The 18,186-nt window shown below is 42.5% G+C and overlaps 1 protein-coding gene across 2 annotated transcripts in view; it reads right to left on the minus strand.

Annotated features, from left to right (window-relative positions):
* Nucleotides 1–884: 884 nt before the first annotated feature.
* Nucleotides 885–18,186, minus strand: part of galm (galactose mutarotase) — a 20,592-nt gene continuing 3,290 nt past the window's right edge. The window contains exons 3-9 of one of the 2 annotated variants that reach the window (XM_028604287.1): nt 16,299–16,453; nt 13,233–13,346; nt 12,814–12,906; nt 11,945–12,026; nt 7,517–7,667; nt 7,244–7,418; nt 885–1,275 (exon numbers count right to left, since the gene is read on the minus strand). In XM_028604287.1, coding sequence (XP_028460088.1) covers nt 1,198–1,275; nt 7,244–7,418; nt 7,517–7,667; nt 11,945–12,026; nt 12,814–12,906; nt 13,233–13,346; nt 16,299–16,453 — 848 coding nt within the window. In that variant the 3' untranslated portion in view covers nt 885–1,197. Of the gene's footprint in view, nt 1,276–7,243; nt 7,438–7,516; nt 7,668–11,944; nt 12,027–12,813; nt 12,907–13,232; nt 13,347–16,298; nt 16,454–18,186 lie in introns of both variants that reach the window. The other variant, XR_003694780.1, reaches the window with a different exon arrangement.

Here is an 18,186-nt window from a genome sequence, read left to right on the forward strand (position 1 = left end):
AGGTAAAATATTCATAAAAAAGGACAAGTTTGTGAACAGGCAACACAGATTTTGATAATAAAGAACTAAACACGTTACACACTGGACCTTTAACTTACATTTTTGAAAAGAAAGTGACCTTTCTTTTTTTAAATAACTTATAGAGAAAATAAACCAGCTAAACTGAACTAGGTGAGAGGTTAGAGTTGATGATGCTGACTGTGGCCTGTCTCTCCCTCTGCCCCCTACAGTCCAACAGGGACATCACGATGCTCCACAGCCAGTGCTTGATGGAGATCAGTTTTGTTTTTGTGTCCAGCTCCTTTGCAGTGAGGCGTGCAACGTTTCACGTTCACGTTTTATGAAATCTCAGCTGTTAAAAGCCCTCTTTGAGTGATAGATAAGAGGTTGCCATAGCAACACAACATGTCTCTAGGCAGAATGCCCTCTCACCCAAACCCGCCTCCTCACCTAATGTTACAGGAACGGTTCAGCCTTAAAAGATGTTGAACACACATACGTTACATAACATAAATAATGTGAACAGCCTCAGTCTGACTGCTCTCTAAATGTTTTTTGCATTTTAAGCTTTTATTAAATAAGACAGCTGAAGATGTGAAAGGGGAGAGAGAGAGAGAGAGAGAGAGAGAGAGAGAGAGAGAGAGAGAGAGAGAGAGAGAGAGAGAGAGAGAGACGGGAATGACATGCAGCAAAGGACCGCAGGTCAGAGTTGAACCTGCAGCTGCTGTGTCAAGGACTGAGTCTTTATACATGGGGCGAATGCTCTACCAAGTGATCTCTAATTGTTAATACTGCATAAATAGGACAGATGGACTACAACCAATCAATGGACACGGACCAATCTGATCTGAAAAACCACATTGGAACAAATGGCAATAACCAGACTGAGTCAGAAAGCTCTTTATTTTTTTGTTAATTGTAATAATGGCATGGCACAGGATCACAAATCACATTATAACTAACAGTTTTGTCAGGTTGGACTATAAACATGTCATTTTTCAAAATGAAAAAGATATGCATCAAATTACATTTTTACAGAGGGGAACTGAGGTTGCACTGAAAAGGCACTGCCTGCTGAACAGTATGCATGACTTTACTGCAAAAAAAGTATGTACAATCAATTAGTGGACATCCTTCTGTATGTAGAAGTACCCAGGTTTCTTCTTCTCTGTCCTACTGTTAGTAGAGGTCACATGATTAGACGGCGGTGAAGGTGAAGCGAGTGACATGTTTGTAGTCCTCACCAGGACGCAGAACACAGTCAGGAAACGAAACCTGGACACACACACACACACATACTATGAGATTTTTTTTTTAAAAACGTCTTGGTATTTAGAAAGCAAAACATATTGCTTAAAAATTCAAAAGAAATATTACAGAAATAGTTGTTAATTGTACTAAAACAATTACATACACAGACGCGAACACAATAGGTCCTGTATGGTAGATAATCAGATTAGATAATAATCAAAAACGCAACGCTGCTCCACATACTTATTGACATCACACCTCAGGTAGTTATCATAGCTATAGGGTTAAGGTAAGAGCCATGGGGATATTTATTGCTTATAGCTTCTACAATATCTATGAAGGGTTGCCAAGTCTTACAAAATGTTTCAACGGAACCACGCAATGTATATTTGAGTTCTTCCAGTTTTAGGTGCTGCAGAACGTCTTTGATCAACATAGTGAAAGTTGGAGGTTGTGAGGAAATGTCTTTTTTAAGAGCAGATACAATGAAAAGGGGAGTTCATATATATATATATATCGGACTGCTTGAATTTGTCGATGAAAACCATGTGTACTTAGCCTGGGTAAGCCCGGACAAACTTCCGGCAAATTTGAGATTTGCTCTGCAAGTCAGTCTGGCCAAGAGCCCATTCAAACCCATTTCCAATGTCCCAAAATTCGAGGCACCAATCACAACCGCTGAGGCGGGCCTTCCACCAATCACAACCATTGAGGCGGGCTTTACGCGATGACGATAGCGCAGCGACGGCGAGCAGCGTTTTGTTTACATTCAACATGATGGCTACCAAAGCTGTGCTTCACGTGTTGGGCGACCGGCAGATCAGTGTGACATATGCCGATTTCATGCCGGTCAACGCTACAATTAACTGACAACATAAGTTATACGACTTACAGTTCTCAAGGACGCATGCACACACGTGTCACCCGGATCGTTGGTCTGATTGGTTGAAGGACTATTCAATGCGCCCAGAGGCATTTGAGCGGCGTCCGTTGGTGACGCCCCTTTGGAAATGAACTGTCAATGAACCTTTCCCAGACCCACTCTCAGTCACAACTGAGAAGGGTCTGGTGTCAACCAGGCTGATGTGTAGCAATATATAATAATATTGAGGAGGTGGCGGATCGTGATGATTGAAACACATCACCTGTACCAAAGTACCACTTTCTAACAAGGCAAAGTTGAACTAATGGCTTCATTAATGTAGCCTGGAAATCCAGACCCAAATCCGAAAGATTAAGGGTCTGACACTGAGTAATGAAAATGGCCCAACTCGAGGGGCGGCACCAAGCATGCATTTGAAAATCTCACTGCATGCAATTGGATAACACTACCACCAATCACAACAATACACAGGGTGATGTATCCAGAGCTCCATACGCTTAGCTCCCAGCGGAGCTAACTAGTAGATTAAACTCTTAGCTACCAGCGGAGCTAACTGGTAGATTAAACTCTTAGCTACCAGCGGAGCTAACTGGTAGATTAAACTCTTAGCTACCAGCAGAGCTAACTGGTAGATTAAACTCTTAGATACCAGAGGAGCTAACTGGTAGATTAAACTCTTAGTTAACAGAGGAGCTAACTGGTAGATTAAACTCTTAGCTACCAGCGGAGCTAACTGGTAGATTAAGGCTGAATCCGAATCCTCCCCTTATTCCTTCCCCTTTGTCTTATCCCTCGTTGTGCGCGTTAGCTACCAGAGAAGCTAACTGGTAGATTAAACTCTTGCTGTATCCGGTCGGCAAAACATCCTTCTTGCAAAGGAACGATTGGCGCGCCGTCTTCGGTTCCTCTTTTAGATAAAATGCCAAGTCTAAATTCTTTCATTGTATCGGCCAAAGCCGTTTCAAACTACTGCTGTTCATCCGTAGCTGAATCCATAGCATGACTTGGACGTTGCAGCGATGTCGTCATCTGTTTAGCTTGCCTCTGGCCCGCCTTCATCAGATACACCAATGTGATTGGTGCAGCTCGGCTCGGATTGGTGCAGCTCGGCTCAAGTTAATGAGCACTGTTAATGAATGCCACAGTGACTTGCTGAGCAAATTCAAATTTCAGTCCATTCACCCTTTGACTCATCGATTCGCAGACGTGAGAGGATGCTGGCGCTGCTTTGTTCGCCGCTTCTCCGTCTGCTATTCTGCTATTTTCTTGTGTTTTTCCTGTTTGTTTGCTTTTGCTGTGACCCTACCTCTGGACAGCCTCTGTACCTCTGGACACTCTCTCTGCTGGTTCCCCACTGCTTGGGCTCCTCGACCGGACTCTCGCCTCTTCGGTTAGCCGCTAGCTGGCTGCCCCCGTTCACCAAACACGTGGCGGCTAATCCTAGCTGCTACAGCGGCTAACCCGATTGCTGACCTCTTCCTCATAGGCAACCTCCACCAGACGTGAGCCGTGACCAATACTGGACCTTCATCTCCTCCTGTCTTGCCGTGGATCATTCTGGCACTCACATCATTCATCCACCTCTGTGCTCCTAGCCCACGGCTAACCGCTATCACGGAGCTCTCAGTCCCTCCACTCGGCATCATGATCAAATATTCAACTCTGCAACTGGTCCAACTCGTCAACTACTCCATCAAACAGCTCGGACTTCTACGTCGACCACGTTACATCCACAGAAGCTCTCGCCGCAAGTTTGTTTTCTTCCACCACGGACAATCCATTACATCCATGTGGTCACCTGCACGCTCTGTCACACCTGTCCCACGTCATCAGAACGCTTCACCCCCTCCTCTTCATCATCTACATCCTCCCTCTTGGTCAGATACTCCGCCACTTCAACCTGGACTTCCACTGCTAAGCCGATGACACCCAGATCTACCTCGGCACCAAATCCCCCCACAATCCTCCCCTCTCCCACATCAACTCCTGTCTGTCAGCTATTAAAACCTGGATGCAACACAACTTCCTCAAACTCAACAGCGACAAAACAGAATTCCTCCTCATCGGCTCCAAATCCACACGCAGTAAAACAAACCCCACCCTCACCATCGACGGCACCATTGTCTCCCCATCTTCCCAGGCCCGCAACCTTGGTGTTTTCTTTGATTCCACCCTCTCCCTTGAGCCTCACATCCCAGTGTTTCCTCTAGGATTTTTTTTAGCAGTGGGGGCAGATCTGTTGGGAACCCCCCACGCGCCCTGACACTTCGCTGCAACAAATATATTTATTCACCTCTATTAACACACAATGAGGCAAATTTTCATTTCGTTTTGATTGAACTGTATTTTTGAGGAACTGTAGGTCTACAAAATGAATTTTACAAGAAATTCTTCATAGGGAAACCAAATAGGCTATAGTTTGAAACCATTGAATAATGAAACGAATTGCATATTTGCCTCAGTGGCAAAATTGGCAGCCTTGCTGTGTGCATTTGATTTTTCTTGGCTTTTGGAAAAATAACTCCAAGGCTCGGTTACACTAGAACGGCCAGGAAGGTCATTTTGACCGTTTTGAAATTTATATGTGTAATAACTTTGCTAAATAAAAAAAATACAATCCTGCTGGTACCTGACTTTTCCTAAAAGAGTTTGTATTTTCATTTAAAATAGTTTTTATATACTGTACATTACACAAAAGGCAAAGAAAATACAATCACTTTTACCTATTTTGGCCATACTGTCATATTGACCGCTCGGATTTTCGTGGTTTTGTTTTTAATCTTTTGCGTGGTTGAAGATGCATCTTGGTTGTTTAGTAATAATCATAGTCTCTGTCAGAGAAACGTAACTAGCGTTCTCGAGTAACACGTATGGGCAATGCATCACCGATGGGCCGAAGGCAAAGCCAGAGCCGGTAACGTAGGCTACCAAGTAGGGCTGCAACAACGAATCGATAAAATTCGATTACTAAAAAAGTTGGCAACGAATTTAATTATCGATTTGTTGTGTCGCACAACTATTACGCCACCTAGTCGCGGAGATAAAAAAAAAAATTGAGTTGAGCACAGAGCGGAGCAGCGCGGAGCGAAAGAAAAGAAAAAAGAGCAGCGCGGGGGTAGAGGAAATACGGAGAGAGACCGGAGAGACCCGTAACGTTGTTCTGAAACACTCGGCGGAGGCAGAGAAATCAGTACGACCCAAGTCATCCAAGGTGTGTGAGCATTTCACACTAAATCAATCAAAAACGTATTAATTGCAAGATAAGCAATGAGTCAGCACCTAAAACGTAAACATGTTGGAGTCCTTGATGAGGAGGAAGGGAGTTCAACAGCAGGGTAAAGTCACTACACTATCCTCCTTCTGTTCCGTTCTGAAGGGAGGAACGTACCGTCCCTCCAGTAGCTCTTCTGGTGCTGCTGTTTACTCGTTATCCAGCTGACTAGCTAGCGTTAGCTCGGTAATAACAGTAATAAAGCAGGGGTGGTATACTTTGCAAGACTAAAGACACGGTTTTATTCACTCGCCTTTTTTGGCCCATTCATTTTTCAATCTGTTATGTATATTATGTGCTTTGTCCCATATCAGTTATTGTTGACAAATATAATAGTGTGTGGTGTATAAATGAACTTAACTTGCACTTACTACAATGATGGTAATAATTTAATGAATAAGTGTGTGTGTGTGTGTCTGTCTGTCTATCTGTCTGTATCTGCTATTTGGGTTACTTACCTTTACACAACTATTAACTAAAACAATATGTATGCATGTATTGAGTTGATGTAAATTAATGTTTTTTTTTTTATCCGATTCATCGAAAAAATAATTGACAGATTAATCGATTATTAAAATAATCGTTAGTTGCAGCCCTACTACCAAGGCGTGGATGGTTCTGAATCAGAAGAAAAGCACCGGGCGATCGCTTTGTGAAAGGCGCAGTACACGTAGACGGTAGCTGTCTACGTGTTCATATAACTTTATACATGCTACAACTGGCTGGAATCATTACACACATCCTCTCCAAGGAGTGCACCAGCTGTAAAATGTCCCGGAGGAAGTTCATGCAGCAACTGGCAGAAGAGCTGAGAGATGAGTTAAAAAGGGCAGCGGAGCACGGTCCGAGCTGGGCACCGCAGCAGACACCAAAACGGAGGCAGTGCCAGTTAGGTTAGGTTATAAATGTTCAAATGACATACTTTTAATTGTTATTTGGCTGTGAATTATGTTGAATGAATTTGCCCCAATATGTTTCATGAATGTATGAAATAATCACGGTTTAGCCTACTATGCCATGATATGATATCAAGGGCGTTGTATTGAATCAACAGCCACGTGCAATTTAGCTAGCAGGTGAAGGTGAAACTAAAAATGTGCAAGAACTATAGACTAATAATACAGGCTTAAATGAACTGACAATATAAGTTATACGACTTACAGTTGTCAAGAATGCAAACATGCCATCTCATCCATGTCCTCCGGGCAGCCTGTCACTTTTTTCTTTCTCCCTTTTCTCAGAGTGGCACGTGTGCCCACTCACGTTGTGAAGCGCGTGTCCACGCTATTCTCCGTCGACGTGCTCTTTACAATCACTGCTGATAGAAGGCTTTTTGTATATATATTTCTGATAGCGTGGCGGGAGAAATCTAACCGTGGCGGACCGCCACTTGCCAATCAACATAGAGGAAACACTGCATCCGTCAAGTCATTAAAACCTCCTCCTTTCACCTCCGCAACATCGCCAAAATCAGACAGACACTCTCTCACACCCCCCGCTGCTGAAAGACTTATTCACACCTTCATATCCTCCCGACTGGACTACTGCAACTCACTTCTCCTTGGCATCAGCTCTACCAACATCAACTGACTCCAACTGGTCCAGAACTCAGCCGCCCGCCTTATCACCCGCTCCAAATCCTGGCACCACATCACTCCAGTCCTTAAACAACTACACTGGCTTCCTATCCCCCACCGGATCACCTACAAAACCCTGGTCCTCACCTACAAAGCCCTCCACCATCTGGCCCCCTCATACCTCACTGACCTCCTCTCCCCCTACCAACCCTCACGATCACTTCACACCACAGCTTTGTAACATCATCATCATCATCATACCTGGTTGACAGCATCAGGCCAATTCTGTGTCTCCAGACAGAAGGAGCTGTGCTTCCCGTACCTAGACCCGCCCTTTCCTGTCATAGAGCCATCCAGGAAGTTGGCAGTGTAGAACTGGACTCCTGGTTGGCTGGTGGAAACCTCCAGGACCCGCCCACTGGCTGGATGACACACTCTGAGACAAAGAAAAGTTCCTGCTAGATTTGATTAAAGACAAAAGGTATGCGTGGTGGTGTTGTGTGTGTGTAGCGTGTGTTGTCCTCTGCAGCAGACCTGGCAGCATGTCTTTCTGTCCAGGGGTCTCCGGGTGACGACAGACAGAAATTATGGTCAAACCCCGGACCTGGAACTTCCTTCAGCTGAGGGCCAATTAGAACAGGCTTTCTGAGGTCGAAGGGCGTGCCATCCACTCGTCTGATCTCTCCTGCGGATAGAAGAGGTTATTGATCGGTGATTGTGTATCACTGAACAAAGTTTAGGTGATGAGACACGGTCTGGTCTCTAGTAAAAGAAGGAGGAATAATGTGGTGAGAAATCTCAGCAACATTGAGCATCATCATTGGACTCCATTGGAGTGAATCACTGCAGCGATACAATCATTATAGAAAGCTAGGGTGAGTCAGTCACGTTTTGCCAGACCTTCCTCCACAGCGCTGCTAAGGAGGGTCTGATTAGTCCTTACAGCATTCTGTGATGGGAGAAAAACGTGCTCTGGTTTATTGGCATTTCTTTAAACGCTAAACGCCGTACGGAGCAACGGCAAAATAGCCTCAGGAAGGAACTTGTTTTGGTGGAACGTGTACGTTCAAAAGTAGTTTTAGTCGTGCAACAGAAAACTGAGATTGGACAGATAGTCTAGCTAGCTGTCTGGATTTACCCTGCAGAGATCTGAGGAGCAGTTAACGATAGTACTCACAAATCCACCGGAGGTTAGAACGCCAGCACAAAGAAAGGCAACGGCTATCTGGACTAAATTTTTGACAGGACAGCTAGGTGAGAAAGGGGAGAGAGTGAGGGGGAAGACATGCAGGAAATCGTCACAGGTTGGACCCTGGACCTCTGCGTCGAGGCATAAACCTCTCAGTACGTGTGCGCCTGCTCTACCCACTGATCCAACCAGGCCACTTGATTCGTTATTTTGAAGTCTCGTTCTTATTCGGCCCTTGAGCTGGATTTCCATTCTAACACAGATTCTGGGATATAAATAAATAGTCATTATCTCCTCTGTCTTCGGGGGAAACCAAAGTTAATTGCAGAGTAATGAGCAGTTTGTCTGACAGAGCATGAAGGAACACACTCCCACACAAGTGTTCAGGCTTTCACACTTCTGTGTAACAGTGGCAAAAACACCATAATTAACGTTTATACTGTACAAACCACATGGTAAAGAGGGATTCAACATGAGGACTAAACTAACAGTTATCTCAAACAACAGGACCTGACTTCTTCAAAACACCCACAGAGACACAAAGACAAAGGCAGAAAGACTACAGTTAGAATAAGGGCAAAGACAAGAGCTTAATGATGAAGAGGAAGCATAATCTATATCAAAATTGTTGTCCACTTGACTGTTGCAGCTCTTTGTAGCTGGTCCCCCAGCTGCCAACATCACAGATAAAGTTGTTGCTGTAAGGCTAGTGAGCAGCTAACCAGACGCGCCAGATGGTTTCTTACACAGAACCATCTGAGAAGCTGTCATTGGAAACAGTTTCGGAAAGGAAAGGCACTTTCAAAAAAAAAAAATACCTGGCAGTTAATTGGATGTCTGCCACACACCACTAAACCACGCCCGTAGCAGTAGCTCCTCACCGGACGCTGGTTGGTGCAGTTCATACACAAATAGGGCTGGGTATGGTTCAAATATTTTCAGTACCAATACAAATACCAAGACTTTGATACCGGTTCCTGAATGATACTTTTTTCGATACCAATTTTATAAAATCCATTATTAACAAAGAACAACAATAAGAAATGACACCATTACGGCACAAATAATTTTCAGCCCCTACTACGTGAGCTGTCTCTCTGTAACATAGAATTTTGTATTGTGTCTCTGCGACGTGTAACGTTAGACAGCCAGTCACAGACATTATTAGATCTCGGTAGAAGCATGCTGCATGCTTATTGTCTCACTGATGCTGATGAGATTCACTCTTCAGGTATTGGAATTGGGTATTGAATGACAAGGCAATTTTTGATATACTCGATACTTTAGAGGCAATTCGGTCTGTGCCTAACGGCCTTTTTACAGTCGCTGCAGCAGACCTGGCGCGCACCAATGTGACGTCAAAATGATGTAGATCTCTCTGGTGCGCCAGGATTTTAAATGCGCGACAAGAGGTTGTTGTGTTCCCACAGCCCTATGTTCCTACATTTCTAAGATTTTTCTTAAAATTAGGCCCTATGTTAGGGTTAGGGTTACATTCCATCTGTAGTCCATTGCTACTGGATAATAGGTTGGGTGTAATTGGCTACCAAATTGGGAGAAAGGGGGATAGAATCTGATACAAATTTATGAAAAAGGAAATGTGGGAACATAGGGCCTAATTTTTGAAAAAAATCTTAGAAATGTGGGAACTGTGTTAACTTTTACGCTCCTGACAGATGGAACTGGCTTCAGGATTCTCTTAAATTAGAACAACTCGTTTCCATAGGGACGTTCAAGACGATGCTTGAAAATGTGTTACATAGGGACTGCTCTTGTTTTTAATAGCCCTCTTATTCGCTTACATTACGGATTCTTATTTGTTTTTATTGTTTATGTACAGTCATTTTGTGATTGTTCATGAATTTTTCACGTTCTAATTTGGGTATTGTTTTATGTTCAGATTATTTTTATGAGCATATTATTTATATGTACTGTAATTCAAATCGTTTTGTTATTTATTTTTATTTGTGCTATAATCAGGGCGTCATTGGAAAAGAGAGCTTGCTCTCAATGGACCTCCCTGAATAAATAAAGGTTATAATAATAATAATAATAATAATAATAATAATAATAATAATAATACGGTCCTGTAAAACGTCCTCAGGAGGCTTTACATCGAGGCGTAGACAGTCTGTCAGTTAGACTGTGTCAAGTTGCTACTTCAGAACAAATATTACCGGACCACAACTGAACATAGATGAACATTTGATATCCAGTAGGGCTGCACAATTAAACGCAATTTTATCGAAATCACAATATGGACTAGTGCAATATCCAAATCGCAGAGGGGACCGCAATATTTGTTAAAGGTGTCAAACCATTCTGAATTAAATATTATGTTGCTGCAGACATGTCCCGGCCTATTAATAATATCCTACAGACTAAAGAAAAACATCTTTGTTTGGTACAAATCTTTCCAAAAATATACACTATAATCATTTTAATTTAAATTTTGTTTTAATATTCTTCAATGAAAATGAGAATAATGAGACAATAATGATCATTCCCTCCAATGTCGTGAATCACATCGCAATATCCGTCAAAATAATCGCAATTAGATATTTTCCTCATATCCTAAAATTAACTAACATTTGGGCTACCAAACAGCACATTGACCAAACACATTCCAGCCGTGTACACGTTTCAGTACGGATGCAGTACGTCATGACGTACGTTGGAAAATGTTGGAAATCCCTAAAAATGTTGGAAATCCCTCTAGTGGACAGCACGTATAACAACAGTGACATTGACGATGCCTAAGCCTACCCTCCATTTTCCACTGGGATTGTCTGCGCTGCGTTCCGGTTTTGTTCCGTCCTCCGCCACGGGCCATACCACAGCGGGAGTGTCTCAGAAGTCAAGCGTCTTGCCTGTCCGACTCGCAGATTATATCGTCTCTACTTTCATCCATTCCCCCCACCAGACTCTGTACCTTCAGAGACAGAGCCTTTAGTGTTGCAGCCCCATCCCTCTGGAACACCCTCCCTGCACATATCTGAAATGCTACATCCATGGACATTTAAAAAAAAACTCTAACACCACCTGTTCACCACAGCCTCCAACCTCCTTTAGCTTAGCCACAGGAATTCAGTAATGTGTCCTTGGGTTTCATGAGGCGCTATATAAATAAAAGTTATTATTATTATTATTATTATTATTATTATTACTTTGTACTTTACGAACAATCACGTGTTAATAAGCTAGTATCTACCTTCCACTCCAAGCACTTAAACTCCATGCCTTCTCTTTTCTGGCGTTGTCCTGATAAAAGGGATTTGTGATGAATTTCTGGTCTACCGTGGTGTAAAGGACACATAAACGATAGTGGGGGTGGGGTGGGGGGGGGGGTCTTTTGGTAAACTGACTGGATTCTCTCACTGTTTCACTTCCTGTCCGGCTGTCTGAATGCCCCGCGGCTCGCGTGAAAATAGACCTGGCGCTATAAAAAAAAAATTACAGTAGAGAGAAAGATTGACAGCTCTAACGTGCAGTGATGCTTCTGTTGCCTGTAATGTCAGTTTTAGAGCACCAGAGGGCAGCGCAGGCATTGGGTTTCAGTACCCAACATAGTCATCCTATAGTGGCAGCTTGAGCAAATGTGAGAATTTACTACCATTCTGCACTTTATTAATATCTGAGACCGTTAAAAATGCATCAGACTGCTGACAAGTTATTACATACTGTACATACACATACTTTCACACTTAATTTCAATGAATCACTTTCTCATTGTTGGGTTCATTCTGTTGGGAAAGGACACGGAAATCTTTTACCTGTAGGAATCGATGAGTCATCCACAGGCAGGTAGGACTGAGCACTGATGGACACTGCATGGTCATAGATATCTGCTGCACCCTACACACACACACACACACACACACACACACACACACACACACACACACACACACACACACACACACACACACACACACACACACACACACACACACACACACACACACACACACACACACGTTATTCTGTGACACTATAGACAGTTCACTTTACAGCACTTTACTTAGTTTAAAATGAATCTATTTTAGGTGTATATGGTCTATTGGTGTAATTTTGTCCCCACCGGTGATAAAAATAATTCTGCAGAGGCAGGGATATGTAGACCTCCGTGTCAGGGTGGGTTTTTCCCTCTCTCTCTCAGCGTTTTTTTGCTTTAGTATTGCCTTTCTCTAGCTTAACCTCCTTCATTGTACATTCAAAATGATCAGTAGGAATGGAGAGGTGAAACTAGGGCTTAACAATTTGGGGCGAAAAATGTAAATGTGATTTTCCTGTCAGATATTGCGATTGGATTCGCAATTTTTTTTTGCTACATATTGCACCTTCTATGACCATGTTAACTAGAGTAATAAAAAATAAATGAAAGATCCACTGTGATAGGTAAGGTTATTCCAGCATTTATCTAATGAAAAAACAGTAAATACGATAATGAAAAGAGGAACAAAAAATGTTAAATCAAACTAAAGACTTCACATTCGATTAATCAAAGGTCTTCACGATTAGCTAATCACATTCTTTCAATTCGCGATTTCGATTTGAAAGCGATTAATCCTTCAGCCTTAGCTGAAACAATAGCCCTTATTAATATTTCCTAATGACCAAAGAGCAGATGGTGTGCTCTTACCTGTCCAGCCAGGTTGAAGTAAGAGTGGTTGGTGAGGTTGATGGGGGTGGCTTTAGTAGACCTGGCTTGGTATTCAGCAGTTAGTCTTTCCCCCTGAACACACAACTCAAATCTTACTGAACTGGCCTGTACAAACCATTGATTTACATTAAAAAGTCAATATGGCATTCTGCAATGAATAACAGACTTCTTGAGGAAAATAAGATTTCATTACTTCTACTTTAATAACTCAACATCTTTTTTCATCCAAGGTTGTTTAGTTTTACCAAAAGTTGTTCGTTTTCCAAATGAAATAGGATCATTCCTGAGCCACATCTCTTCAGTCAGATCATCCCAGCCAATAACAAAATGTTGGTTAATGAATAGGCAAAATGTTTGGGATGCTCGGAGGATGATCAGCTACAGAGTGGTGTGCTTACCTGTAGGGTGTAGGAGACAGAGACCTGAACCTCCCCAGGATAACCCTGGTCTCCATCTGGACTGGTAAGACTCAGCTGTACACCACCTTCCACTGCTGTCCCATGCCAGATAGCCTAAAGAGGCAAACACATACTGTACGTACAGTATTATACAGTATACATATAGGATTATAAAGTGGAAGTAGTCCTTGTTATAAGAAAAACAAGTAATTTCAAATAAAATACTACACTTACAGGAAGCAACATCTCATGCGAGTTGGAATAGAAAAAAGACCTGTGTATATTCAGTGTAGGGATGCAGCGGTTAACAGATTTCACTATTAACTGCGCTTTAAAGCGCCACAGTTAATTACTCGTAAAGAGCATTTACAGTGAGTGCACTGATGATGACGTTACATTTGTACGAGGCAAAACTCCGCACCAGCTTAAACATGTCACTGATGTTACCACTAAACGTTACTAACTGTCCCCTGTGGGACATAAGGCTGCAAAGAGATCTCTTCATCGCATGTATTCCTTGGCAACATGCTGCACATCTCCCTGTGACAGGTGCACCTTGACTAGCAGCTCCTCCAACTTCTAAGCTGCAGACACAGCGACCAGACGGCCGACCATCGGCAGAAAAGTCAGTCGGACTGATCAGTCTCCCCGAGTTGGTCAAAAAAGTTCATCAGAACACAACGAAGAGACGAGACGTAATACGTCTCCGTAACAGCAGGCGGCACTAATCTATATTGTCACCCAAAAATGAAAACCGGCAGCTGATTGGACGAACGCGTCACGTGAGTCTGATTTCTCTGGAAATTCAAAGCCAGACATGGCGGCTCGTTCAGAATACGATCTCATATTGTACTAAAATAGTTCACTGAAACGTGTTTCTGAAAACATTTTAAGAGAGAAATAGGCCGTGCAGTTGCTGAATCTGTCTTCATTTCAGCTCAACAAAAGGTCAGTTTAAAAGATTTTCACTAATCTGACGCGGAAAAATCTATTTTTCAACACCTAAGAGTGTTTTTAGTACTTTGTTTCTCAGGACAGCGTCTTCTTGCTGAACTGCAGGGGAGGGGGACCGGGACAGCTTTAAGCTTTAACTGAACTTCAGAATGCATTTATGCACAGAAAAAGGAGTGTGGATTTTGTCCCCCATCAGTTACATTGGAAAAGTATTAATGGGTAACTTTGTTTCCTATGTTTTTGTGTCTAAGTGACTGATGGGAACAACAATCTTTGACATAGTAATAAGCGAGATCTCTGCAGTCAGCAGTTAGCGAAACAGGCTACAATGTAAGTTAATAGGGCAGTTGTCCAGCTTGTATTTACCTTCACAAAAGTGTTAGTTTTGCCGTTGACAGGCTCAGATTAATATTCTAAGTGTCTGACAACATTATGGAAAGGATTTCTAAGGAGGTCGACCTTTATGTTAAAGAGTAAGATCCTTTTTTTTAAACATAAAAACATCCGTCAAATTGCGTTTGCTAAACCCACCAGACTTCATGTAAATAAACAATAATTTGCACAATCACAGAAGGCTTGTGGACCATCATGTGGACGCGCCGACACTGCTGTTGTCATTACGGTACTTAGTATTCCTCATGAAGGAGACAGAAACTACGCACTATAGCTTTAAGGGATCCTTATCACCATTTTTTCTTTATGTTATGTGTTTAATAAAGTCAATATATCGTCATTGGAATTTAAACTCTCATACATCAATTCTGAAGTCGGCCTAAAAAAATTATGTATAGTCGGGTGCTAGTGTGCATTTTAGTTCCATGTGTGAACAGGGACTGTATAGTGGGATAATACCCCTTAGATAGCGCTTATTACTTTTAGTTTTTCTTCCTCTACTTCAAGTCTCCCTAATAAAGTCAAACCAGCCTCCCCGGCAGCATGGAAACTACTTTACGTCTGCTGTCAGTTGCTGATGCTGTCCCTTTTCTAGCCATTTTAAACTTCTGCTTAAACATCATTACCTTTAAATGTGCACTAAATCCCCTCAGGCAGTGCAATGATGAACGGGTTTGTTTTGGCCTCATGATTAACAGAAGCCACAGGACTTATGTCACACAGCTTGATGTGTGGCACAAAGACAAACAGTCCTCATAATACAGTGTACTAGCTGTAGTGTCTTTCTGTGTGTGTGTGTGTGTGTGTGTGTGTGTGTGTGTGTGTGTGTCTGTGTTAGTTGATGAAGCAGCTACATGAATTCGCAGTAATTAGCCAATTCTGTGTAGAGTTTAACCCTCAGGTCGAAGGAGCAGACTGCTGCTTTTAAAACAAACAATAATCACAGTTTGTTTTAACCCTTAAACCTGTGTGTTGCTAACAGACATCAGACACCAGCGCAACATGTCACTGTGAAATGTACATACAATGGCAACAACTGGCAATTATTAACCTTTTGTTTTGTACTTTGGCCCTGACATCTATTGGATGGATTGCCATACGATTGGTATATTCATTCATGGTTCCCACACGATAAATTAATATAATGAGTATATTCCTCTTGTGCCACCATGTATAATATTTGAGGTTTTGAGTAAAAAGTCTTGACAACTGTTGGATGGATTGCTCAAAGCACCGCTATGCCTAAATACAGCCTCACAGAGATTGTTTTTCAGTCAGCTATGCTATAGGTCAGGGGTTCCCAAAGTTTTTTACATGGAGGATCCGTAATTAATTAGACCACGGAGCCCCCACAAGATTTCTCCCCAGGGTCCCCCATCTGATAGGAGTTTTGCTTAAGGGTGTTTTATTACAGAAGTCATATATTCTCTCATTGTGTTACTTCTGGATAGTATTATAGTTCAAATTTTAATGAAATATGTATTCCCCTTTTTGCTGGAGACCCCCTGGAACACCCTCTAGGGTGTAATGGAGTGGAATGGAAATTTCTAAGTGACCCCAACTTTTGACCGGTAGTGTACCCTCATGTACCTGTAACTGTGTGGGAACAAGTCCAAAGAAAGGTGGTATTTAACCACCGAGGTTCTACAGAAATCACTATAAGCTTTGTACAAACTCACTCAAGTTTAAGTAACCCAACCACATATCACTTAGTCTTACCTTATTGAAGCCCCGCAGCCCTCCATGCAGTGCATTGGGTCCATTATTGATATCTAGTTGGTACTCTTTTCCTTCCAAGACAAAGCGTCCCCGTGCGATCCTGTTGGCCACGCGGCCCACAACAGCTCCCAGGTACCGCTTATCTGACACATAACCTGACAACACAACACAGGTTAGTCCTCTTCACTACAGATTACCTTCACCTCACTCAAGCCACGTTTCCACACAAGGAATTTAAGTCTTTTAAGTCCCCAGAACTATTTTGAAGGACCTAGAAGGTTCCTTCTGCCCATAGTTCTCTGTAGGGCTGTGCTCGACTGAAGAAATCGACTAACACTCATTCAATTGGATTGACTAATCGATTAGTTGATTTAATCGACAGATCTGTAAATCTGCACTTTAATTCTTGTGTTTACCAGAGATGTGCTTGTACGTTTCTTGGAAATAAGTCATTCAGCATGAAAAAAGCATCAAACATGACTAATGGACTAAAGAGATCTAAGTTGACTAAGACCAAAACGACCGATTAGTTGACTAATCGACTAAGAGGGAGCAGCCCTAGTTCTCTGCCCGTTGTTTTTCTGTTAAAGAGCAACTATTATGCTTTTTTTTTTTTTTTTTTTTTACTTTTCCCATCTTTTAGTGTGTTATATAGTCTTTGTGTATGTAATCGCTGTATCATGTACAAAAAAACACATTTCACTCTCTCCCAGAGACAGCACTTTTTCCTCAACTGCCTGAAATGCCTCGCTCACATTCCTTTTTCGAAATTCCTCAATTAGATGCCACTGATTGAGAATGCCAGCCCAGTTTTTCATATGTGCTGCCCAAAGGTGCACAGCCCGCCCAGTGGCTTGTTTGAATTTGGTTGACCAATCACCACAGAGTGGGCCAGTTGGCCAATCAGAGCAGACTGGGCTTTTCAGGAAGGCGGGCCTAGAGCTCAGACAGAGCGTTTCAGGTGGAACATCGTGGCTGCGCAACTTGTACCGCAGCTGTCCACAGAATTCAGAAAGTAGGTCCAGGTCAACTGGGACACGGTTAACGAGGGTCGGAAAAAATTGGTCAGAAAAAAAATCTAAATTAGCTTCCTCATATATCCTGTGAAATTTAGGCGAATTAGTCCACTGACGTATAAACCCCCCCCCACACATATTTTGTCTCATTGTGCTTTAGAAAGTATCAGAAAATAAGATTTTATTTCTGTCATTAACAGCTCTGTCTTTTTTAGTTAGAAAGCTGACAGCAAAGACTAACTTCACTTTTTTCTTTTAAAGATTATATTTTGGGCATTTTTTAAGGCCTTTATTTGACAGGACAGTTGAAAACATGAGAGAGAGAGAGGGGGAGTGACATGCAGCAAAGGGCCGCAGGTCGGAGTCGAATGCGGGCCCGCTGCGTCGAGGAGTAAACTTCTATAAATGGGCGCCCGCTCTACCAACTGAGCTATCCGGGCGCCTGTGACTAACTTCACTTTTAATGTTATCAAACAAAGAGGAATGTTCTCCCCTCATCCTAAAATGGTCAAAAAGCGATATAAGAGTACTTCCTTGTTTTTGAATTGAAGCAGCTGTGCTCTGTGTGTTTGACCCATCAGTGACGGTCCATCCTGCAAAGACCACCCACAAGGGTTCCTGTACTCCCAGAAAACACTACCCTCCGACCAGGGACTTTTTAAGGGGGTTAAAAGGCCCCAGAAAATGTCCCCAGAACTAAATGTAGACCCTGGTCCCTGTGGTCGAAACGCAACAAGTTCCCCAGAAGGTTGCTAGTTCTGGAACTAGTTCCTGTAGTTGAAATGCGTCAATAAGCTTTGTCCAGAAAACATCTTTCACTATTGTTTTATCAAATGCAAGGTAATATAATGTTACTATAAATGCAATGTTCC

This window comes from Perca flavescens, chromosome 17, assembly GCF_004354835.1.
Source record: "Perca flavescens isolate YP-PL-M2 chromosome 17, PFLA_1.0, whole genome shotgun sequence".
NCBI classification, from domain to species: domain Eukaryota; kingdom Metazoa; phylum Chordata; class Actinopteri; order Perciformes; family Percidae; genus Perca; species Perca flavescens.